General features: G+C 37.0%; 1 protein-coding gene across 1 annotated transcript in view; it reads left to right on the forward strand.

The window, feature by feature from the left end:
* Positions 1-25,904, forward strand: part of VPS13B (vacuolar protein sorting 13 homolog B) — a 435,364-nt gene that overhangs the window by 74,892 nt on the left and 334,568 nt on the right. The window contains exon 17 of the mRNA XM_069854414.1: positions 13,711-13,895. Within this exon, the coding sequence (XP_069710515.1) occupies positions 13,711-13,895 (185 nt within the window). The remainder of the gene's footprint in view (positions 1-13,710; positions 13,896-25,904) is intronic.

Raw genomic sequence — 25,904 nt, forward strand, 5'->3', positions numbered from 1 at the left:
TTTAGTTAAACTTTTCAAATTCATAACTTTTATATTAATATTACAAAACCTGAGGGTTCTAAAGACTTTGTATTGTTACTGTTTAGGTTCCTCCTCAAACCTTTTTTACTGTGAAGATGTTCATGTTTTATACAGCTTTACTTGCATTTTATTCCATTGTGTATCCCTTAAAAGGCAAACATCCCTCTTAATCATAGCTATGTATTAGGATGCCATAAACTGTATTCTTATTGACAGAATTCATCGTTAGGCTCCATACACAATCTAGTAAGGTCACAAGTTCCAGTATGAGTCAGGATGTACGTGTGCTCATGTTTGCCTTAAATGTCATCTTGAAAATCCTGTGTACTTTTACTGATGTCACAGTGAGTTGATGAGAGAGCACAATTCAAGCTGGTCCATATGCAATGTGATAGATGAAGATCTGGCTTTTTGTACAGTAAGGAATCTAGCTTCTGCTGACATAGCCTTTACCAACAAGGTACTATTGTGGCGATAGTGGGAGATTTTAGGATTTCCTGCTCACTGAAGGAAGGATTAAAAGTATTCAATGAGGGATCAGGTGAATGATCTGTCTTTGTATCTTTTTTTTGATTGAAACATCTTTGCATCGTCCAGTGGAATAATGCTGCTTAGAACAAGAAATCACAGTACATTTGTGAGCTTGAGAGTCACGAGATGTAGCTATCATGTGGTTTGGTGCAGTTGTGTTAGTAAGAGGCAAGTGAACCCTGCTGATGGGAAGCATAAAGCCAAGATACTCACAGGCTGTGAACATTAGACTATAAATCTAGGAACTTTTCCAATAAATTGACACATGGGTCTTGATTTTGGCAGCCTATTTCATTGGCTAGTCATAGTAAATTGAGAGTAATGTCAATTTAGATTGAACGTAGTTTGTGTTTCACACCGGCAGTTGAGGACCATGCTCAGTTCCCGGGTTCGAAGCAGAAAAAGGTTGAAAACACGTGAAACTCATTTTGTAGCATTCAGTTATGACTATTAGTTATGTCAGTAATTGGGTATAACTGCCAGATGAAAATTCAGAGTATCCTTCGAAACAGTAAATGTCTAAAATTAGATGCCTGAACAGATACCGTCACTGTATGGAACATTGGCATCATGTGAATTAGAGCTAGCACGTGCAAAAACCTGCTTGAACTATTGAGATTTGCCAATGACTTGGACAGAGCAAAACCAGACAGAAGCAGTCATTCTGTAATGATTCATTCTCCAAGGAGATTATTTATAGCAACCTTCCAATACCTGAAGGGGGCCTACAAGAAAGCATGAAAGGGGCTGTTCACACATCCTTGTAGTGATAGGATGAGTGGGAATGGGTATGAACTGAAGAGGGGCAGATTTAGGCTACATATAAGGAAGAATTTCTTCACCATGAGGGTGGTGAGGCACTGGCACAGGTTGCCCAGGGAAGCTGTGGCTGCCCCATTCCTGGAGCTGTTCAAGGCCAGGTTGGATGGACCTTTGGGCAGCCTGATCTAGTGGGAGGTGTCCCTGCCTATGGCAGGGGGCTTGGAACTGGAGGATCTTTAAGGTCTCTTCCAACCCAAACTATTCGATGATTCTCTTGGGTTCTGCAGAGGTGGTTGTGTAGAAGTGCCTCACATGTGAACAGTCAGTCTAGGGAGTATGCTGGATTGCGTCAGTGCTGTGTACTTACCTGCCATCACTTAGAAAATGAATTGAAGAACTTAGTATTGTGTCAGATTTTTTTTTTGTTGTTTTTTTTTTTTTTTGTTAGCTGGTTTTGGTGTGACTTTGAGCAATGAATTTGACATTTTCACAAGTTGGATTTACTGTGCATGGTTGTGTTTGTTCGAAGAGTAGGCATGTCAATATATCAAATTTGGAACAGTAGCACAGGGTGAGTTAACACAGAGTTCTAACAGAATGATTTTTCATTGATAATGTGGTTTAAGATATCTTGCATTGTGGAAGCCAAAGTAAGCATTGTGTATAAGGATCAAGATGCTGAAGGAACTTGTGTGGAACGTTTTCCAGTCTGTGATGATATTAATGTATCAAGTTTGAACATGAACATTTTGGAGCACTCTCCAACTGCACTCTACTGGAAGGAGCTTTTGTCTGTTACGAAGAATGACTCTCTGTCCAAGGGGGTTTGCATTCTCAGTACATGACTTGCAGCTTGATTAGTATGACTACAAATTAACTTCAGTTGGAAACCTCTAGTTTAATTTTTTTTTTTTTTTAATCAAGTCCAGATCTAATGTTACTGCTTCTGAGCAGATGTGGCAGGCAGCATTCAGCAAATCTGTTAAAAGTGCACTTTTAATCAAGGTAAATTGGAAGCAGTTGTATTTTCTTAGTATTGTCTACGAAGAGGAAATTCGACAGAGTTGACAGTGAAGGGTGGTCATCTGTAATGTTTCCAGTGTAGTTATTTAGACTAATTAATTGTCGGGGCTCTTCAGTGAAAGTAAATTAAGCCTATTAACTAATATCTGTCCAGGCAAAGTGATTGCACATGGTGAATACTTTATCCTGGCTGTAGTAACTGTTGCCATGAGTTTTTGCTGGCATTTGTACTAGGAACAAGTAAATGGTATTTAGTTGAAAGCATTCAGGATTAACAATGCATTTTTATTTACTTGAGACTAGTGAAAGGTATGAAGAACTGTCTGAAAGCTGAAGTGGTGGTTATACAGCATGAATACTTAAGAAAATTTGACCCCCTATTATGTATCCATTTTGTATTGAATATATTTGAATTTCTGTTTCTCTTATTTAGTGTTACCACTATCTGTAGAAAATACCTGGTTAGCATTTTCAGGGATATTCTCAGTTTATGAGGCTTTACCCATGTAAACTCTGGCCAGAAAAATCTACGAGTGGCAGTTCTTGACACGCAATATTTGTCCTTTATTTCTCCAGTATTTTGCCTGCAATTTAGTTTCTTTCCTCCCTCCTTTAATTGTATCTGTGAATCACAAAGAGAAATACAATCTCTGTGCTGGAATCTATGCTGTTAAATGAAACAGTATGACACTCAGTTGAATTTAAAACCCATGATAGATGGTGTCTAACCCGTTTTATTAAAAGAAAGCTGTATTTGTCTTCACTTGGAGCAATGAGTAAACCAACTATAAAGCTTATGCGCGTCTTCTGCTGCCCATAATGTCTTAGCAGTTCTTGACAGCTGTACTCACCTCTAGGTAGGAGAAACATTCTGTCCTGTGTCCAGTATAATTTGTTTGCTATATTCTCTTCATGTTTCTTCCCCGTAGGACCCAAATATGCTTTTTGTTCTCTATAGGAATAGACCTTCTCATAAATCAGGATCTGTCTTTGGTTCTAGGCAGATTGTGTATTGTTTGTGTATAAACACATTCTCACTATTCTTCCTCAGGCAGTTTCATTCTACTGTTTATAGCTTTGTATTATTTTTTCTAAGTATTTCTTTGGAAACACTTTTTTAAATGCAAAGATATCTGTAAGCTGTACATACTGAGGAACAGGCGTTGTATTGAACGTATGCTCCCAGTTTTTGAAGTAGATTTTTAGTCTATTTAGGATGAGAATGTTAGAGGGCAATTTGAACAAAAAAAAAAAAGAACGAGAAATTAACTGAAGTCAGGCTGGTGTAGGATGAGACTCAAACAGATTTTATTTTCGTAGTTTACTGTTTATCAGAAAAGATTTGGAAACCACTTATACCTGTTGCAGGTGCTTCTGATATGGATGCAAGAAATGGAAAGGATTATCTTGCTTAAGACATGAAGAATCGTTGGTTGGTTTTTCAATTAATCAGAATTTAAATTATTTTAAAGTGTATGTTTTTTGAAACAAAAGCCTATAGGATTTTAGATTTTTAATTAGTTTTCTGTGTTGTTTAATTAGAATTTCCTTTGAGCTTAATGACTTAATTCCAAAGTGAACAGTTGAACAGAAGGAAATATATTTGGCAAATGTTTTAGAATATTGTCTTGATTGTCAAGAAATGTGCATATACATGCAGATTAACAGAATTACAGATCCAATTTTTGTATTTTTAAATTTCGAAATGAGGGAATATGGAAATGAAATTGTTGTAATACTATCACTGACTTAAGTCTCTTGCTCTGGAAGTATATGTATTCGTTATACTCTAACTTTCATTTTGCATATATCTTGGATTTGGTAGCATACAACAAGAAAATGTTTTTCTGACATGTTTTACTGACACTTTCTTCTGTGTGTATGGTAATTTTTATAGTCTTCCAGACTCAGTAGGCCTTGTAGAGTTTTTAAAGTAATGAAATAGATGTAATCAGACTCTCACAGTGAATAGACAAAAACTAAACACAAACTATATCCACAGAATCTGCTTCAAAGCTTATATTGTTTTTGAGGAAAGAATGGTGCAAAGTCAGTGCTGGAGTCAGTGCTTAAGATGGTAAATTGAGATTTAACAGCAATTGTAGTCTTTGAAGCAAAAAATATTATGCATTTAATGAGATTTAATATTGTGTTAAATAGTTCCTGGTATCCTTTAAAATTCTTTTGGGGTTGCTAAATAATGGGGCCACAATATAATTTCAACAGCCTTTATAATGCTTCTGGTGTTACACAATGTATACCTGTGAATTATTAAGCACACCTTGTCCATTTGTGTCCTTGCTGTTGATGGTGCCCTTGATCCATCCTTTGCTGTATTAAGTGCTTTTCTGGTAATGGAATGAACAAAATGCTCCCCCACCTTCCAGCAACTTCATTTTGACACAGTAAATTCCATCTTAAAGGATACTAAAATTGGCATTTGGGATACAACTAATTTCTATTTAAGATGCCAAATGTTGCATCTCTGCTGGGAGTAAGAAAGATAATTTGAAAGTAACTTAAATTAATGACTGTAATTTTAAAAGGTCATATTGGGTAGAAATCTATGTTAAGAAAATCCTTATTTATGTTTCTGGTAATTCAAGAAAAATCTGTCCTGTAAGTTCACAGAACCACAGAATCACAGAATAACCAGGTTGGAAGAGACCCACCGGATCATCGAGTCCAACCGTTCCTATCAAACACTAAACCATATCCCTCAGCACCTCGTCCACCCGTGCCTTAAACACCTCCAGGGAAGGGGATTCAACCACCTCCCTTGGCAGCCTGTTTCAGTGCCCAGTGACCCTTTCTGTAAAGAATTTTTTCCTAACGTCCGGCCTAAATCTCCCCTGGCGGAGCTTGAGGCCATTCCCTCTTGTCCTGTCCCCTGTCACTTGGAAGAAGAGGCCAGCACTCTCCTCTCTACAACGTCCTTTCAGGTAGTTGTAGAGAGCAATGAGGTCACCCCTCAGCCTCCTCTTCTCCAGGCTAAACAACCCCAGCTCTCTCAGCCGTTCCTCATAAGGCCTGTTCTCCAGCCCCCTCACCAGCTTCGTTGCTCTTCTCTGGACTCGTTCCAGAGCCTCAACATCCTTCTTGTGGTGAGGGGCCCAGAACTGAACACAGTATTCGAGGAGCGGTCTCACCAGTGCCGAGTACAGAGGGAGGATAACCTCCCTGGACCTGCTGGTCACGCCGTTTCTGATACAAGCCAAGATGCCATTGGCCTTCTTGGCCACCTGGGCACACTGCTGGCTCATATTCAGTCGGTTGTCAACCAACACACCCAGGTCCGTCTCCTCCAGGCAGCTTTCTAGACAGACTTCTCCCAGTCTGTAGCACTGTATATGGTTGTTGTGCCCCCAAGTTGATATCCTGTATCCTACAAAAGCATCCTGTAGATGATTGTATTGGCTGCTGAATTGACTTCTGAATTTCCCTCAGTTGAAGGGATGGTTTTTGAGAGCTGTTTCTCTTCTTTCAGCATGAAAAGATGATGCAAATAGTTGGTGTTCTTAGGGCTGCCACAGTCATGGCTCTTGGTCCCCTGATAAAATTAGGTTAAGTGTGGATCTCCTTGCTTAATGGCATCAGCCTTAGTGACTTATTCCTGCTTCGTGGCATCATGTTCAGCTGATGACTGTGTTTGTCTGTGCAGTTTTTTTTCACTGAGCACCTGCATGTTTCTGAGCTGTCCTGGCTCCCTGTTTTACCTGCTAATGGCAACCAAATGGCTTTGTGTGGCAGATTTAGAGGATTGGTTTAATGGCTGTTGCTGTTGCTTCTGGGAGTCGGTGAAGAGGGAAGGAGGAGAAGAAAGGTCGAGGTGAGTGGGAGTGGAGAGGTTGCCTCTTGGGATGGCAAAACAGGCTGCTCTGTGGGAAGGCAGTTCGCTAACCCCCCGTCCACCTCTATGGCTACTGAGTTTGGATTATACCATGATATCCAAAGCAGTTACACTAGATTTGGAAAAGCTATGAAAAAATGTAACTCTTCCTTTGTTTTAATAAGTACAAATCTGTTTGGAAGTTTACAGACACTAGCATCTTTTACATTGTGGTTTTGGTTGTCTTGGTCATCTGTAGCTGTTTTGCTACAGCATCTCCCAAGTTCCAGCTGGTTTCTCCCCCATAAGGGAAACTATAATTTACCAGGAGGTGAATGATAATGGTTGCGTTTATTTTGGCATTGCTGCTTTTCTTAGTAAGAGCCAGTTCTGAAAAGATAGACGACAACTCAAATAGTGGATATAAAAGTGCTCTGCGTCTGGTATAATTCCTTCTGTAGTACGTTCATCAAGCCAGTGGTTCACTACAGAAAGTCCTTGCTTCTTTCTGGACTGTTTTTGGGGTTTTTTTTTGTATTTTTTAATATTTCTATCTTTGATCATTGTAATAAGTACTGATTATTGTCACAGTCCTGTTATTTAGATCGTGCTGGACATAATGCAGCTAAATGATATATCCTTCCCCTTGTCCCCAGTAATATCTGCAATGAATGACAATAAGATTCTTAGATTAAGGTAAGAAAGGTACAGACCCTCTTGCAGAAGGAAAGAAAGAATAGATGTTTAAGTGAGGGAAGAAAAAGAATGTCCTATATCGGCATTAATTGTACTTCACGAGGAAAGTTCCTTATCCCATGTTTCTCCCCTCCATGCCGCTTTGGAGTTATGAAGGTGCAGTTCTTCCAATATAAAACTTGATGCATGAGTACCAGTTGGTGGTTAATGTGTGTAAAGCTAACCATGGAAAGGACATGAAAAAGATAGAGAGCTCATACTGCAATGCCATCGGCAGAGAATTTGGAATGCTACTCATATCACTTCAGTGATTCTTTCTGGAGACAGGTATTAGTGACTAGAAAAGGAGAGGAGAGGTTTTTTGAAAGGAAAGAAAGAAACAATTGGTGTGTCACCTTCACTTATAACTTGTCTGTGTTGTTTTGTTTTCACAACTGTTTCTCGGAATTGCGTTTTTTCCGAAGTTCACCTATGAATTAACACTTTGGAAACGTTTTTAATCACTGACACTTTCAAGTCTAGAACTGATGTTAAAAAAAACCAAACTATGCAGAATTTATATTTGGAATGATTGTAGTGTTATCTTCTGATCTTGTATCTAAAATTTTAGGAAAGAAATTTTATTCATTGGAAAGAAAAAAGTTGAATCTTTTAAGTTCTTTGTTTTCTCCCTTGTAACAAGTAGAACGATTAGCAGTGTTTCCTACAAATAAAAGGCAAAGGCAGCTGCTGAAAATTCACCTAAGAGATGACATAAGATATCGGGCAACCTTTAGTGAAACCTTTAGGAAAGCAGAAGAGGTTTTTAAGACATCGGTGTTTGAGATTCCTTTTGAATGAAATGTTCCAAAACAGGCTTAATTATTTTTTGATAATAACTAACTTGGTCCTCTAGCACAAAATAACTGTATTTTGCTGTTTGAAGATAAAAATTGTTAGCATATACAGATACGTGATATGACTAGTTTTTCTTGTGATTGATAGTGACTTAAGTCTTACATTTAAAAAAAGAACCAAAAATTTCTAAGACTCTTGTGGTTAACTTCCTTTCCCTTTCCTCCTCTCCTTGTGCATTGCCTTCAGAGTTTTGATATTTGTCATGAAGTAGCTAAACATTGTTTCCCTTACCCAAGAATAGTTGCTTAAATGTTAAGAAAAAGGATCATAATTGTCATTGTCTTAAGTTCATCTGAAAGATCAGATGAAGTAGAAATATGAATTGTTGTAGGGATGTAGACGAAGCCTTTGTTCATGTCAGATGTAAAACCAGCACCCATTTTCCATTTCCTTAAGGTAAGAGGTGTGCAAATGCTGACTGAGATTATTTAGGCGTTTAAATTATGTTCTGGTTCTTCTAAGGCACAGTTGCTGGGTTCTCTTAGCAGGTTACTGGTTTTGTTATTTTGGAAAAAGTGAACTAATCGTATTTTACTGTACAGGATATGACTAATAACAAAAATTAAATTTTTGGAAACATTTTGCAGGTTCCAGGTTTGCAGTTGGGGACTCTGTATAAACCTCTGGAGCCAGCTGTTCACCACTATATTCTTTCAATCACTCTAAGGTGTTGATTTTAAAAGAATGACTTGCTATTCCTGAAGTCTACGAACTGAAAATATTTCATAGCAGGCCTGTGAGCTCTACATGGATTGGTTATATCGTACCTATGCATGGTGTGTAATAAAGACCAATTCATGTTTTCATACAAAAACAGTGAGGAAAACTATTTTCTTTTATGGCTTGCCAGTTTTATCCAAATATTTCAGCAAGTCTGTATTACAGTTTGTCAGCAAACTGGGTACAACCAGAGTGCATTTAAAAATCATTTAATTAGGACAGATTCATTTTCACTCCATGCCACTACACAGCAAGACTTGCTTGTTCATATTTCCTTGAATTTATTCTGGAACTTGTCCAAGTTCAGCTTTAATGAGTAGCCTATCCTGCTAGTTACATTAGGATTTATTTTCCCCAAGAGACGAATGTTTGAATTGGTAGGTTTTTAACCTGTTCAGCTAAATGAACATGTGTTCAGAACTGCATCTTAACTTGTAAGCATAAAGATTTGAGAAATAATTATTTCTATTGTTACGATTTTAAAGTGCAGTTTAAACAGTGGTTTCAGACTCCAACTATGTGCCATAACTGTTTTAACACGGTGATGAGTTTTGATATGAAGTCGCATTCAGTTGCTTAATACAAATTTAATGATACAAAATAGAAACACAGATCTGACCTGGTTACCGAAAAAATTATTTGTTTTTTCGCTTATTGCTGGAATACATCTCTTGGGTCATAAAACTTGGTTAAATATAGCTCAGTTCCTTATTAGTGATGGATTTTCTGTATTAACAGGTGCAGTTTGGTAGCAAGCTTGTATTTTAAGTTCTTTTAAATGCATTATTTGTGTTTTGAAACTATTATAATAAATCCTGAGTTATAAATGTACTTTCATCACTAGCCAGGTCTAGTTAAAATTTTCTTTAAGCAACGTTTGCTGCACATATGGTACAACACTTCACTCCCCGCTCCCCCTGATCCTTTTTTTCTATAAAAAGGATTTATTTTCTTCAACTTCCCATTCCTCCAAAGTTATCTGAAAAGGACTGGTAGACTTTATTCCTATGGGGTTATTAAAGTACAGTAAGCATAGAATTTGCATATTGTTAAAAAAAATGTTGTACGCTGTTATTACCAGTAAGGGACTATTTTAGGTGAGACTTTGAAGCTTTAAATTTAGTTTTGTTCAGTACAGTAGCTGTAATATGTATTAAATGAATAGTCAAACTTCAAAATCTTTTCCACTGTCATATTGTATGCTGTTACTGTTAAAACTTTTCACAGGCTCCCCCCTAAAGTACATGAATTTGTTAATACAAAGGTTTTAGGTGAAATTATTGCAGTCAGACTTGTCCTGAATTTTGCTGAAAAAGGTTTTGTATCGTCTTTCTTGTTTCCTTCCTGATTTTACATTAAGGAGCCTGTTTTTTGAAACGATGGCTTTTTTTTTCTGCAATATTTAGTTTTAATCCTACAAAATAATATTCAGAAAAAGAGGAAAAAATAGAAAATATACATTATCTGACAGGATAACAAAAGGAAAAAGAACAGAAGGGAAAAGGATAGGAAGGAAAAATGTTGAAGTGCACTTCTGCAGTGAGATAAATAATAAAAGATCACATTACATGGCTTGAAAAAAAGGAATACTAGGTGAAATTCTAATTGATGTGACCATACATTACGTTGTTCTATTTAATGCTTGCAAAAGCTTTGCTAGTGTGCATAACTGTTTTTCGAACTTTAATTCTACTTAAAAATAAATAACTTGTGCTATCTGTTCAATCTTCAGTTTTAGAATAATTTTTTAATTTATTGTGTATATAGCTTTTTTTTTTTACAGCGATGGATTTTTCCAAAGTACAGAATCATCTTCTAGACTCCTTTGCTCATGAGTACCTTTTCTGCTTAAATTGATCAATTACAGTGCTTGGACTTACACTCTAGGAAATTCTAGGAAAGCAAGTTCAAATTCTAATGTGGGACTAGCATTAGAAAAGCTTACAGTATTGCAGTCTCCACTTTTGCTTTGCATGGAACCCAGAGCTGCTCCTCTAGTGATGAAGATATGGATATATGTACATTTACATGGGGGAATATTTGCGTATCTGAGGAGCTAGATGGGAGATACGCTTTGTCTAATTGTGTCCGGAAGAGAATGATCTTTGTGTGTCCTCTTGTGTTGTATGGTAGAGTTTGTCAGGCTATTAGTTCCTTTTGACTGCATTTCTGAATCAGTGTGTTTAGTTGTGTATTTTTTAAACCGGCAGCATCTTTCTCTCTTTGCTGGACTTAATACTACTGATATTTTTCAGCTTTTGTTCTGTCTCTCCTTAAAGCATTTTTAATTTTGTATCTAGCTTATTTTTTGAAATGGAGGCAAAAATGTTTTGTTGAACGGTTTTCTTGCACCAACAGATTTGAGATGTGTTTGGATGCATTCCTTTCTCAAATGGCCACACGTGGTGTTTGTACTTCTTGGGAGAAGAACGTTTTCAGGGAAGATGTGAAGCTCTTTGTCTCTCAGTTTGTAGTTCAGATATTTCTTACCCTTTTGGTGACAACTCCACTACAAGTTGATAGAGCAGTGATCTGGGGCAGTGAGGCTGGTGTGTGAGGCTCATGTAAGCTAGGTAGACCATTACACGGACGTCAGCAGAAAAGGCAGGAAATGCAATTATTCTTGTTTTAACTCACTGTTTGGTGTCAGTGGCTGCTATATAAACAAACAAACAAGGTTAATACAATATATCTTTGAAGAAAGTCCCTGGTGAGTTATAATTTTCCTATGAATACACTGTACCAATCCAAAATATCGTAGTTCCAAACTTAGAAGACTCATAGTTTCATTCAAACAGTAGTCTGCTTTATTTTTCAGTATTCTCAGGAAATTTGTACTAGTCTCTGTACTCAGACGCAAGGCTGAAATCTCCCATGTAATCATGAAACGTTTTTCCTTCATCCTTGTTTATTCTGCTAATGAAACTTCTTCCTGAAGCTGGCGGCACAACTGTCATTAGCTTCCAATGAGTTGCAACTCAGACCATCTTGTTGGCTTCATCCCCCCTTCATCAACATTTTTGAGACAAGTAATCCTGGTTCCAGGCTTTGAATTTCAAAAACTTTGGTCTAAAGAATACTGATCTCGATTACAGAAGGCTACAACATCTGTTTTTGTTTGTGCTTTGTCCTCTGTCTGTATTTACATCCATTTTCTGAGTATCTTTCATGAGTAACATCTTTCATGGGAACTAGTTTTTCTTTTATTCCTTTGTTTTGGTTTTTAGTGATGGGCAAATTGTCTTTTATGGTTGAGATTTACCTGTGAAACTCTGTCCTATGCTGTAGACACATGCAGTTGAGATAATGATCGTCTCCCTTTATAGGTAGTAGGCAGAAATAGTGACATGCAGAGAGTAGTTTATCTGATCCTCAGATCTATCATTAATGTCTGTCTGTTACATATATAAGTGCTCTTTCTTTCCTTTTACCTTGAAAGGGTCTCTACATCTTGGATATGGATGTTTATTTATGCTGTAGCTATCTAACCCTTGATGAGGTTCATTTCTCTCACACCAGATAAATTTTTCAGTTAGCTGTTATTGACAAGGAATTGAGGGAGGAAATCTGTTTGACTTAAGGTGAATGCCTGTATGTGCAAGTCCAAATTCAAAGTGTTAACATTACCTTCAGCTGCACCGAGGGGTCAGTGTGGTAGTTGATACATAAAATCATAGAATGGTTTGGTTTGGAAGGGACCTTAAAGATGGTCTGGTTCCAACCCCCATGCCATGGGCAAGGACACCTCCCACTAGATCAGGCCGCCCAAGGCTCATCCAACCTGGCCTTGAACACCCCCAGGGATGGGGCAGCCACAGCTTCCCTGGGCAACCTGTGCCAGTGCCTCACCATCCTGAAGAAATTCCTCCTTATGTATAGTCTAAATCTGAAGAAATTCCTCCTTATGTCTAGTCTAAATCTGTCCCTCTTCAGTTTGTACCCATTCCCACTCATCCTATCACTATGTGCCTTTGTGAACAGTCCCTCTCCAGCTTTCTTGTAGCCCCTTTAAGTACTGGAAGACTGCTTGGTCTCCTTGGAGCCTTCTCTTCTCCAGGCTGAGTAACCCCAAATCTTTCAGCCTGTTCTTGTATGGGAGGTTCTCGAGCCCTCTCATCATCTTTGTAGCCCTCCCCCTACGTGTCTTCTGATGTTTAGACTGCTTGTTTCTAAACCACGTTTTTTACGTCACACAGGCTTTATCTACAGCTTGTAGACCAAAAGTGTTAGCAGCAGAATATTTAGCTATTCTGCATCTTCATCTGGATGGTAGTGATTATGATCATAGGTCTGAGGGGGGATGATGTGCTTTTTCCACCCCCCCTCCAGATTTATTGCTGAAGGGGCTGCTCTCCCAATCAGGTGGAGAATGTACAAAGAAGTCCACTTCTTATTGCCAGAATTTTGTGTTATTTCATGCTGCTACAGACTTTACAGTTTGAGCATTGGGAACCACCTGTTTCTGAAGCCCTGAATTAATTTCTGGGAACACTGAGAAAAAAAAAAAAGCTAAATAGCACAAAAAGCACATTTCAGTGATAGAACAGGAGGTCGTTAGCTCAAGAGTAAAGATGTTGTAAATATGCTGCATGAAAAGGCTGCCAAGTGAGAATATTAAAGAACTTGTTCAGTTTTTGCTGAATGTAGCAAATCAATCTGTTACTTGCTTTCAAGTAATAGTGTATATATGAGGAGGAAAAGAATAACGTATTGACTTCAGTATAGTTGTGGTAGACCCTTCTTGTTGATGGTGGACTAAATTGTCACAGAGGAATTTATTTCCAAACAGAATGTCTTTTGCCTGCCCCCACCTCTCCAGTTTATAAGGTAAAAGGCATTGAAAAATATTGGAATTGTCTACTGATCTCTGTCAGCCAAATATGGAATGTGGGCCTGTGTATGTTATGTTGTACACATATTGCCTGTATGGTGTTTTTGGATTGCTGAACATCTCATTTAGTGATTAACTGTAAGCTTGTAAATAATTTTTCAGAAAATTCAATATTTAAACAGCTTTCTTACATGTTTTTAATAAATGCAGGATTTAGAGTACCTCTTATTTTGGTGGAAGCACTTGGAATTTCTTTTATTAAATACTTTCATCTTGAGATGCTGCTTTAAGCTTTCAATCTAACTACTTATAGTGTGGTTTTCCATGACAAAGTTTTTACTTTGTTATTTTTATGCTCCAAAGTATTGATTTTCCTTTCCCCCCTCAATATTTTCAACAGGTCCAAGAGAGCTCAAGTCCCGCTAACAGAATGCATATTTGAACTTCCTAATTTGACAGTTCAAGCAACTAGAGCTCAAACCCTTCTGCTTCAAACTATTTACCAGAGCTGGTGTCAGCCTGCTGGAAATGTCAGTCCGGTGGTGGTAAATGAAGCTTTACTGAATGAGGTTTTCCAAACGTCAGGTAAATATGTGATGCTTTTGTTTAAGTATTTACTATGATGATTTACTATTACTGCAGTGCAGTGCTAGTCAATGTGCATACAACTTTAAATCCAGGTTTTAACTTATAGTAATTCACAGACAGAATGTGTTTTGTGTATATGTGGGTATTTATAGCCTATGCTTAAAATCCAGGATGTAAGCTAAGCCACCAAGCTTCACTCCTTGGCACCAGTTTCTGGATGCATTTAATTTTCCCACACAGGATAATTTTTCCATGCTTTCCTCATCTGAAACATCCACCCTTGCTACCTTGTATGGTGCAGTGTTGTAACTTAAGATCATCCTGAGGTGAAGCGGTTGGAGGAAATACAAAATACTGCTTCATTAAGGGCTTTATTAATTAATGGCATACAATTGAAATTTTTTTAAAGACTGCAGATTTTTCTCATTCAGTTTCATAAATAAATGTTACTTAACTATTGTGAAGCTGCTGAAGATGCAAGTTTCAATGATAATGATATAAATAATGAAAGTAGTTACCTGTCGTCCTTTTGTGTAAGGACTATGGATTTTGGGAGTAAATTAAGGATTTACTAAGAGAGGAGACCACAGTCTTCAAGTGCCTCAAGGTCATTCAGAAGAAAATAGATTTTTTTCCTTTGTATTTCTATGCGGGCTAGAAAAATTTTGACCCACTATTGTTTAGAGCCGTTACTGTTCATCTCTTGTGAATAAAAACATAGCAAGAATAATTGAGATCTTTTGCCAACTTTATCATTGCCGATGTCAAAGGTGTTAGGAGAGTGATTCACATGTAGTAAATCATGACTTAAAGCAGAATGATAGATTAGACTACCACTGGTAGTCTTTATCAGTCCTATTTTTTCAGTCCTATCTTCATTTTTCAGTCCTGTTGTTTTTGAAAGTTAAATCTGTGTTGATCTGATAGTGCAAAGGAACTGTTGTATTTTCAGGTGTGTGAACCTTGGAAGAACTGTTTTAAGTGCCTGACTTTTCCTTCTTTCTCTAATGTCTCTGATTATCTTCATTCCTTGATTCTGTGTGGGTCACCTAAGGATGAGGTTGCAAGGTTTTATTTTCAAGTACTGGTGCTTCTGAAGGTAGCAGGTTTACAATCCACACCTTGGAGAAATGTGACAATACAGTCATTTGATACTTCAGATGATCTTAGGGTTTGCAGGCTTCACAACCCACCTGTTCCATCATTTAACATGTTTCAGTCCTTAAGTTCAATGAACTGTGATACAACAGCGTTAACAATATATCTGCAGAATAGAAATCTGGAGCACACATTTGAAGTACTTAAAATAAAGTAAATAACAGTAGGCTATAGCTGATCTTCTCTTGTTTGTAGCTTAACACTTGACCTGGTAAATTTTATACTTCCATAGTTGTACTTTGCGTTAACTAGATGATGGCAGCTTTGAGTTCAAGCCTGTGAGTGGTTGCTGTGTCCCTTTTTGCCGTAATTCTTGGCTTGGTTGATTCTGTAAGTTTACTGCGTTGTGTTGGAACATCTTGTGTAAAATTTCCTGTCATGCCTTGTTGAAAATCATCCTTGTACTTAGTATCAGCTTCCCCGTAATTTAACTGTAACATGTACATGTAGAAGCTTCTAAAAAGCCAGTGACTGACTGTAATTGCACAGGAAATTTAATCTATTTTATCCACCCTCCCACTTTTTGTTGATTTCCCCCCTGCCCTCGCCCTGTGAAGTTAACTATGAGGATCATGGGATCATGTAGTCAGTAAGGAATTTTTCAGTAAACAAGGCACATGTATTAATCACTGATGTTATTTTACTAAGATTCAGCTTAATTTCTCCAAGATGAAACAAAGGCTTATGATTTTTCCTTGGGAGTTATTGATTTGCATGCCTACCATGTCATGCCCCTGTGGTCCTCTGGACCTGTGCAGGTTGGCCTTTGATGGGCTGATGGCTCCTGTGGTGGCCCTGGAGGCAGTCCTGCAGGGTATTACTTGCTCCACCTCCTGCCACAGGTTCCCTGAGCATCTTTGTGGGTGTACAGATGAGCTTTTATTGTATAAACTAACATCTCATGGAAATAACACTCTTTTTGTCAGTAGCATTGTGTTTTCCATCTGATCATAGCTCATTTTTAGCTTTTATGAAAGGAGTGCAAAACTACTTCAAGAAAACAGCTTTCCGTCCTTGTGGTGGTGTGGCTTAATTGTTTCTTTGATCAATTTTGTACAAATAATGTGAATATAAGCACATTTGCTTAGTTTTCTTTTATAGCGTTGTCTTATTTTTGTTTCTACAAAACTGTAGTGTTCTTGCAGAAAAGCACAATTAAGGATCTCCATACCTTCACTTTATATCCCATGGAATCTTTCTTTAAATTAATTGCTTTGATTCTGTTTTTACAATAATTATAAACTGTTTCATGAGTACTGTTGCCCAAATTATCTTCTGCCTTTACATTTTCCAGCTTCTAAAAGCCATCCTTGTGACTATTTACAAGTGCAGTAAGGCAAACAGCTATGTCTCTGCCTAGATTCTTATTCTTCCCCTGTTAAAAATAATTAAAAAAGCCCTGCCCAAACATGACATTATTCTCAAAACCAGAAAGGGCTTATGCAGTTTGTCTTCCTATTTCTAAGTCTGCAGTTGTCCAGCCATTTCCAGCAAATCTGCCTGCCTACAGTCTGCATCACAGGATTTTACACGTTCCTGATACACAGTACGCCACCATGCTTCTTTTTGTCCTTTGTGAACAAGCTGTTGTCTCCTTATAGAAGTGTTCTCGTTGTTATATTTTGCCAATTTTGAAAATATACTGGGACTTCCAGTTTTTCTTCTGTAGTTTACTACTTGCACATAGGTAGTGTCAAGTAGGTTTGCCATTTGTTCATATAGCCTACATCTTTCTCAGCTGCCTGCGTCTGTATTTGCACTTTCTGTGTGGTGATTGAAGAGAGTTATTGGGCTGAAGGAGTTGTTACTGAGCTCCTAATTGTCTTCATTGAGGCTTTGTGCCAGGCACTTTGTGAGTGAATGATGTGCCTCCATACCATATTGATTCAGTATTACTTCGACTCAAAAGTGGTACCGCAAGCCTTTGTATCCTGTCAGCCTAGATCTACTTTTTAGCAGGAATTATGGTCCCTAGTTGTCTGTTTTTTCCAACACAGCCATCTCTTCCAGTTCTTAAACTGTTTCACTGAAACTGTGCTTACAGTGTGGACTAAGACATGGCATAGGGAAAGAACAGATGAATTAAGGTAAAAAAGGAAGAAAACAAGAAAAAAGGGAGAAAGAGGATCAGCTAATAAAAAGGGAGGAGATGCAGTGCAAGACAAAGAAAGGAGAAGCAGGTAGAAAGAGTTAAAGTAGAAAACCAGTAAAAGCTAAAAAAGCCAAAATTTAATAGGAAGTACAGATACACAAGTTGCAGGATGGGGAGAGGACATCAGAGGAGAACATGTGACTTAGACATGGTGTGGAGATTCTTGCAAGGTATGAAGGTATCTTTGGGAACCTGTCTGCTGGATAACTGCTGAAAGACTTTCTCTGGATGTAGTTTAAAGACTGAGCTCTGCACTGTGTATTTGCATGAACATAGGAACAGAATTTATATCTGGAGTTCTGTCTTGTGGTTTCATCTGGAGCGGAAATGTTATTCTACTCTAAAACTTCTTTCAAAAGTAATTTAGGCTGAAGGTTCTGTTAGGATTCAGAAAAAAACTCAAGGTTTTTCCTGTACAAATTCTTGTTGGGAATAGATTCGTGTAATACCAGGAAGGGAAGATTACTTGAAGACTAACACTCTTATGCCCCCTACCTATCTTCCTCCTCCTGCTCTCCAGAAAAGTTTTTCTACTAGGAGAAATACTCATTCCTCCAGTATTTCATAGTTTATTGTTTATTAGACTTGCTGTCTTCATCAGATAGTCTGAGAGTTTCTTTTTTGATTAACCTATCCAAAGGCAGGTTATCTGAAAAAATAAGTCTTGAAGTCTCAAAAGCAAGTTCTGTGTGTTTGGTTTCTGACAGAATTTAAGAATGAAATGCATGTACTAAAAATGTTTCTTTGTCATGTGTATTAGTAAGGTCTGCCATCTTAAAAATATGAATAAAAAGGTGTACAGTACTGTTACTAGCTGATTGAGTTCAGAGCTTGAGGAGGACGGGTAGAAAGAGTATTTCAAGAAGGATGTATGATTTTTATATTAGATATTTATTGTAAATATGTTTAAATATTATGCCTTCCTCAGCTTGAGACTGTTTAATTCTGCTAAGAGTAGATCTTTAATTATAATTGACTTGGGATTTAAAAATAGAGGTACTGGCTTAAAGAGATTTTTGAAAGCACCTAATTCCCTTCATTGTAGTGATACTGTAACACTCTAATTCGTAGTAGTACAACCAATGAATCTTATTAATTGAATAGGTTTTGCCGTTAAAAAGTACAAGAAATATTCATACTGCCTCAAATTGAGTTGTGCAAGAACAAAAGGAATAGAAAATTTAAAATAGTAAAATGGAATTCTGAGTGACAAAACACTAAAAACGAAGTGGATAAATAAAACAGCTGCAAACAACGATTCACTTTCATGGGTAAAGAAAAAGGCGTTGTGAAATTTTTGATAGTGCATTACATGTAAAATAGAAGAAAAGAACAAAAGCAATCTTCAACCCACACATAACTCTTTGGAGATTTATGCTTGTGTTTTGGTTTTATTTTGTAATTCTTTTGGTATACAAACACAACAATATGTTGTTTGTCAGTTAATATGCTAGTTCTTATGCTTGCATATGCTTGTGAAACATCCCAGTTTTGCATTTGGTCCGCTATAAATGTGGAAACAAACATGGGTCTGAAATGCATCATGCTTTCTATGTTTCAGCAAGTAGTTGTATTGATGTTAATAAAATTTTTCTATAATTATTATTAAATAATCTTTTTACAAAAATAAGTGTACAAAATACCAAATATTTTAGAAAAATAGTGCCAGTTAAGACCTTCCAAATTTTGATCATAAACAATCCTATGAAGTAATTTTACTGTTTGTTTTTTCATTATTTGTTAGTTGGTACCTGAAGCATTTGGTTTCTAACCATTTCAGCCTGCCAAGAAAACATATACACAGTCACACATGGCTTTAGTTTATTCTGGAAAACTGGAACTTGCTACCACTTTTTCCTTGTCCTATTCAGGTAGTTCATTATTTTGTTGACAGTTCGGTTCCATTAATCTGGTATTTTTGGGAAAATTGCTTGCAGACCGTACATTTCTGTATTGAAGGTGATCAAATAGGCATTTGAATCCCTCATGTAAATGATGTCTTAAAGTTAAAATAAAATCTACTTTCCAGAAACTAACTGTAAAACTATTTTATGCAAGATTTCATGTGGGATACCTTAATGGTTGAATAATAAATTTTACCTCATAAAAATGAAATTCAATAATACAGTAGCTTTCTCAATGCAGTAGCATCTGGTTGAATCTCATGAGAGCCAATATTTTCCAACTCATTAGGATCATGTCGTTCTGTATGTCGTCAACATTGACTTAGCCAAGCTACCTTTACTTACATAACCGCCAAACTATTAAATAGGTCTCTTGTGGAGTGAAGTCAAATATTCCTCTTATTTTGCCTTTGCCTTGGAAGAAGAGAAGAAAATGTACATACTGTAACATTTAAACATCTGGTCTAAACCACATCAGGGTAACAGTGAGGAAAGTAACAGGATTCAGTATTCTTCCCAGGTGTACATATAAAAAAGGGCTGTGGAGCTGCTGCATAGTTCTTTTAACCACTTAGGAAAAAGAGTGAAATTAGTAACTTGCCTTTCTAATACCCATGTTTTTAAAACTACCTTTTTTCTCCTTACCTGCTCCCCTGCCACCAAACCCCAAAACACAAAACCCAACAGAAGACCAACATTTCGAAGTTTAATGGTAATGTATGTTGTTGAGCTCTAATCACTTCCTTTCACCATACTAGCATTTAATCTCCCTTTGTTCCACAAAACGTGGCCAGTGTGGGCATTCGTTTTGTGGTGTATGACTTGCACTTTGATTTTAAACAGAGTATATTCTCTAAAAGAATTGCTCGGGAGTGGCAGGACACAGCTATATGAAACCTATGTGACAATTGACTGTCTTGCATGGGTGATTGTAACTGCGTGTGTCCTCACGTAGGCTTCTGAATGCAACGTGTAAATAATATTTCTTTTACACATTGTACAGTTCTGTGAAAGTCTGGTGGATTATCGACGCTAATTTCAGGGGGAAATGGAATGTGCATAAGGAACATAAGCACCATTTGTTCATTATCTCAAAGATTTGAGCTTAATATAGTTATGAATAATCTTTTATTTCCTCTTATTGTAGAAGTTTTCAGTGATATTCTGGAGTCATCAACTGACTTACACAGAGTATGTGATAGATGGGACCCTCTGTCACTTCACTACATAAGTAGTGGGGTTTAATGTGTTGAGTATCTTCTTAATAAATCCTCTGCCTGAAGCAATGATTCTTTAGTGGCCTAAAATGAGGAACTAACATGAAGTATGCACGTAAACCAGTAATCACTGTTGCCTTTTTTTCCCCACAGTCTAATTAATGCACGCTTATAAGCTTTGAAATTGAAAGATGAAGCATTCTGATGAAAGAATAGCGGAATGCATACTTAAGAAATTCTTATAAGCTTAAGTCTGATCTGTAATATCATGCTAAAGAATCTAAAGTACTTAAAAATCCACTTGAGACTTTAAAAATGTCTGTTGTGGTGAAAGTGAATGTTTATGTAGTATCAGCAGCACAATCAAGGAGAAAATGTGAAAGGAAAATGTATATATACATGAAATCTATAGATACACATGAATGTATGTAAGCTTCTTCAGCTGAATTGTGTTTCAGAATTGAAGGAGAGTTAAGTTCAGTATGTATGTTGAAATTATAACAGTGAACTCCTGGTGGGTATGTTGGTGGGCTACCCTAATGAAGACGTGTATGCATAGAGCTATAAATAGTGCCCTTCCTCCAGGGTCTGTAGTTTATTTGCACAAATAGCAATGGAAGCTGTGACTGAGAGCACCTGTTTTGTTTGTTCAGCTGTTAACTTTATGCTGTTTCTTGTTCTATTAAGAAAGGTGTATATGGACAGAAGGGAAGCAGGCTGCCTTTTTGCCTTGTTCTAGCTGCAATGTACTGCATCAGGTGAAAAACTCTACGTGGAGGCTGGGTTGGTGGCTTCTTTTTGAAGAGCATTAGAAGATGTTGAGACTAAGCTACTGCAATTCAGTGTTAAGACAAGAAAACTGGGAAGAATATAAGGTGATGGATTTGCTACATAATAGGTACTGGACAATTTGTGAAGAGCTTAGAGCAGATACTAAAGAAAGCTTCAGAGATAAAAGATGGAAGGATTCTTTATTTGGAGAGGACCCTGAGGAGCTCTCAAATATAGAGCGAACCAGAAAGCTGCCAGTAGTTGCTAACAGAAGAGTAAAGCATGAATGAGAAGGCCATGGCGTTTTTCTGGTGCCTGTGTTTTAAGAAAAAGATGCATGTAGAGGCCCTGCAGCAGAACAGTGCTTTTCGGAAGAGGAAAAGGAAACTATTTCTTTGCTCCTTGCAAAAAATAATAGGGGCATCAGAAAATTCACCTTGGAAAGCAGGACTAAGTCTTTACTAAGTCTTTAGTCCAATCTTCTGCTACAATCACAGTTGATTGTGGGTCGGACCAAGTTGCTTGGGGCTTTATCCAGTCAGGCTGTGAAAAATCTCCAAGGGTAAGAATGCCCTACTTCCCTGTGCGGACGATACACTACTGTTCGACTATTCTCATGGTGAAAAAGCTTTTCCTTGTATCCAGGCAGAACTTTATTTCTTTCAATGTATGACCATTGTCTTTCATCCTTCTGCCATGCACTAGCTATGTCTTCATCACAACATTCTCATACATACTGGAAGGCTGCTAATATGTCAAATATACTATTTTTTTTCCACCTCTTTGAACATTAAAGCAAAATTATAGCTGAGGAGTTCTAGCTAGTACTAAAACTCGGTGATGGTGCCTCTGGGATCTATTTCCTGTTCTAATTCTCATGCCAACTATAACCTATAATTCTCATGCTAGCTATAACCTTAGCCTTGATGATATCAATTACACTGTCTGATTAATAAGTATACTAGCGTATGACATGAAATAATTCCAGCTCAGACTATCACTCTCTGGTGATTTGACAATTGTGGAAGTCAGTATCTGTCCTTTTCCCCTTCAGATTACAGGGGACCTTTGTAGGATATTAGATCAGTTTATATAGAGAGATATTCTGCAAGGGTAATGAAAATGCCTACAGGTGATAAAACACAGACAAATGATCAATTATTTATGTCTATGGATTATATAATCTTTCCTGTTTAAGGTGTCATGGTTTCATCATAAGTTGTGAACAAAACTGTTTTGAGCAGTTAAAACTGTCTGTTGCAGGGTTTTGTTTACAAGTTTCATATCTTGGACTTCATTAGCTGTTATTTTAAAATCTTAAATGTGTATCATGTTCTGTAGTGCTGTTTCAAAGTGCTACTGTTGGAGTGAAAATAAACAAATACTGCCTCAGCTCCCCAGTAACTAAATAATAGCAGGTCCTTAACTTAGACTGTAAAGCTGAGGTCTAATAGTTTCATACACACAATCTTCCCTTTTCTAATCATTCCATACTGTGCAGATGAATGTTCTGTATATGCATTAAAATGTCAGGTTTAAATTTTAGCATCCAGTTACAGTTTAGTCAAAGAATCTCTTTCTGTGCTATTCATCCTTCCATAATACATCCATGTCTTCAATTTTTTCTCCACTTGGGAAAAAAATGAAAGTATTAAAACTTCAGTGGGGACATGGTTGAAAAATCTTCCCCGCTTTTGTCAGCTGCGTGTGAAATTTTGAGTAGGGTATATTATTAGGGAATGTGAACAGAATGAAAAAATACTACATATAGAATTGAAGAAGTTTCTCTGAGGAACCTTTTGGAAATGTTTGCTGTAGTAGTCCATAGGAAAAAAAGGCATAATCAGAAGTAGATCTATGTGAATAAGAACTTCTATAAGCTACTAAGCATGGTAGAAGCATGTTTTCTGTTTACAAATGTAATATTGAAGGCTGATCTTGAAAATTGACACGATGTGTGTAGTCTTGATCAAGTAAAAGTTGCACTAAGTTGAAGTCATGACAGATTCCAAGTATTGGACTGCTGCTTAAAACTTATAACAGTGCCTGCAATACTAATAGTTTACAAAATACCAGTGTGCTCTGAAATTACTTTTATATCATGACCTATAGTGAATGACATGCAAAATTACTTCCCACTTGTGGGAGCATTTTAGTTCTTCTGACAAGGTAAGATGATAAGTACCAATGATATTCTTACTGTAGAAAGATTAAGTATTACGTACTGCGATAGCAATTGCTAGTCTGATACGCCAAATAGTTTGTTGTTATATTAAAGTAAGCTTTTTAAAAAGCTATGTATGATACGTTTGTTTAAAACTAGACATTATAGATCCAAATCCCAGTTTGCAATTGCATGGATTTTCAAGAAAAGTATTCTTCTCCAGGAATATATCTTGTGGGAGAGTTGTTCAGGTGTTCAGATTCAGACTAAATGAGGAGTAATTATTGTGACCCTTACAGTTACAGTAAAGAATAATGCTTTTCCCTATGTGCCTAGTCCATTTCACAGTCATGGAATATAATTAGGGCAAGGTGCTTATAATAACGTAATGGTAAAGGCAGAAAATGTACTTTTAGTGGAAAATTCTAAGCTAGAATTAGAGCAGTGCTTTGACCATGGATTGTTTAGGTGAGTATTATGCCTCTAAAGGAGGGCAGTCCTTTTGGAGAAAAATTCTGCCAGTGGTAGAAATAAATGGTAGCATAAAAAGTTAGTGACAATAAGACAGACAATGTTAGTGAAAGCTTAGGTTCTCAGGAAATTATAATAAGCAAGGAGATTTTTGAAATTAACATATTACAGCTTTGATTTTGCTTTTAGAGGGGAATTACTAAGGAATGTATGAAGAAAGGACAGTGTTCCATTAGTGTTACTTACTGATACCCTTCAGTTTAACTTAGTTTACTTCAGTTTTACTTACCGAATGTCCCTTCAGACTGTGTGAAGCGTAATAGGAAAATTAAATATGGCACAATAGATGCAACTGCTTTGATCTTGCTTTCAAGTGTTGTACTACTGTAGGAAAGTATTCCTTACTTTGTGGTACTTTGTAGAAGTTTTTTTTGTCATGAATAAAAGTACGTATCATGCTGTGATATATTAGTTAAAAGCTTGGTTTTGAAGGAGATATTAGATTTCTATGTGTAACCACAGCTCCTGAAGTTTGTGAGCTTTTGTCTTATGCAAACTAAGAGCTCCTACATCTGCTTAACATCCTCCAAAATGTACTTTGGAACCACGGCTGCTGTCAATTCAGAGAAGGTAATCAGAGCTATTTCCACAAACACCTTAGTTTTAGTTGGATATTATCTAAATAAACATAGACCCTAGTTTGAGGTTAATTTCTTTCTGTTACGGTTGCATCATAATGCTGATACAGAGACAGATCAAACCAAATGTGTTTTCCTTTTTTTAGTCTTTTTAAGTGCCACATGATAAATAAATCTAGCTATTACACCTTCTTATGCTCATTTCTACTGTCTTTATACCCTGGCTTTGTCACTGCATCTCATTCATGGTTTTCCCCCCCGCCTTTTTCTGTTGTTATGTTGGATCTTGGGATATTTGATTCTTTCCTTCGTAGCTGGACGTCTTTTTTTTCAGTAAATTTTCCAGTAAATCTTCAGATTTTTCAGTTTAAGACATTGTCATGTTTTTTTGTCAGCCTGCTGTTGGCAGAAAACTTTGTTGCTCTAAGGGGTCTGATCTAGTTAAATGACGTTTAGTTCTCTTTCACATGAATTGTAACCATGGTGGGAGTATTTTGTATCTGGCTCTGTTTTGCTGAGAGAGGTGAATACTGGAGCGTTCACAAAAAGATGCAAGAATCCCAGTGTTAGGGAAGCTAGTTGATGTTTCCTTGCACCTCTGTGCAGTCGTAGAATTTTCTCCTTATGTTGGATTTCATTTTTACTTTACTTGCATGATGTACCACACCTGGATACAGCAATTTTGTTACGCCAACTACTTATTCTCGTATTATTTAGCCTTTTTCATTCTCCTATATGTAATCTCAGGTCTGTGATGTAGCCCAGTCATTTTAAACTAAATTTTTTAGTAAGTGGAGGTACTGGAGAAAAGTTTCTGAAGAAATAACAAAAAAAAATACTAATAAACTAGTCATATGCTTTACTACAAGCTGATCAAGAAGAATTTCTCTGCTCACTTAAAGAGCTGTCCCAACTTACTATTTTAGGAAGTCAAAGAGTCATAGAATCATAGAATAGTTAGGGTTGGAAGGGACCTTAAAGATCATCTAGTTCCAACCCGCCTGCCATAGGCAGGGACACCACCCACTAGATCAGTCCTTGAGATAGTCCCTGAGATTTCCATTTTTCATGTATCTGCTGGAATGGGTTTCTTGGTCTTTTTGCCTGCCAAAAGGGAACAAAATCTCATCGCTTCAATCAAAGTGCATTGAAGTGAAAAGGTTTCTATTACAAACCAAGGCATTTCATAGAATCATAGAATAACCAGGTTGGAAGAGACCCACCGGATCATCGAGTCCAACCATTCCTATCAAAATATTTGATAAAAAAAATATTTGGAACAGAGAGGATGATTTTTTTTTCCTTTTTTTTTTTTTTTGTATTTAAATGCAATTTTTGTATGAGTCCTTGACAGTGAATATTTGCTGTTGTAACTAATTATGAGTGTGCTTGGTATGTTCTTGGCAGTAAATGTCTGACTGGCAAGAATTGTATACTAGAATTGTTTGGTGTATACTGTGCAAACCACCTGTTAGGTATCTATTATACTTAATTCACAGAATCACAGAACAACCAGGTTGGAAGAGACCCA

This window comes from Phaenicophaeus curvirostris, chromosome 3 (assembly GCF_032191515.1).
Source record: "Phaenicophaeus curvirostris isolate KB17595 chromosome 3, BPBGC_Pcur_1.0, whole genome shotgun sequence".
NCBI lineage: Eukaryota > Metazoa > Chordata > Aves > Cuculiformes > Cuculidae > Phaenicophaeus > Phaenicophaeus curvirostris.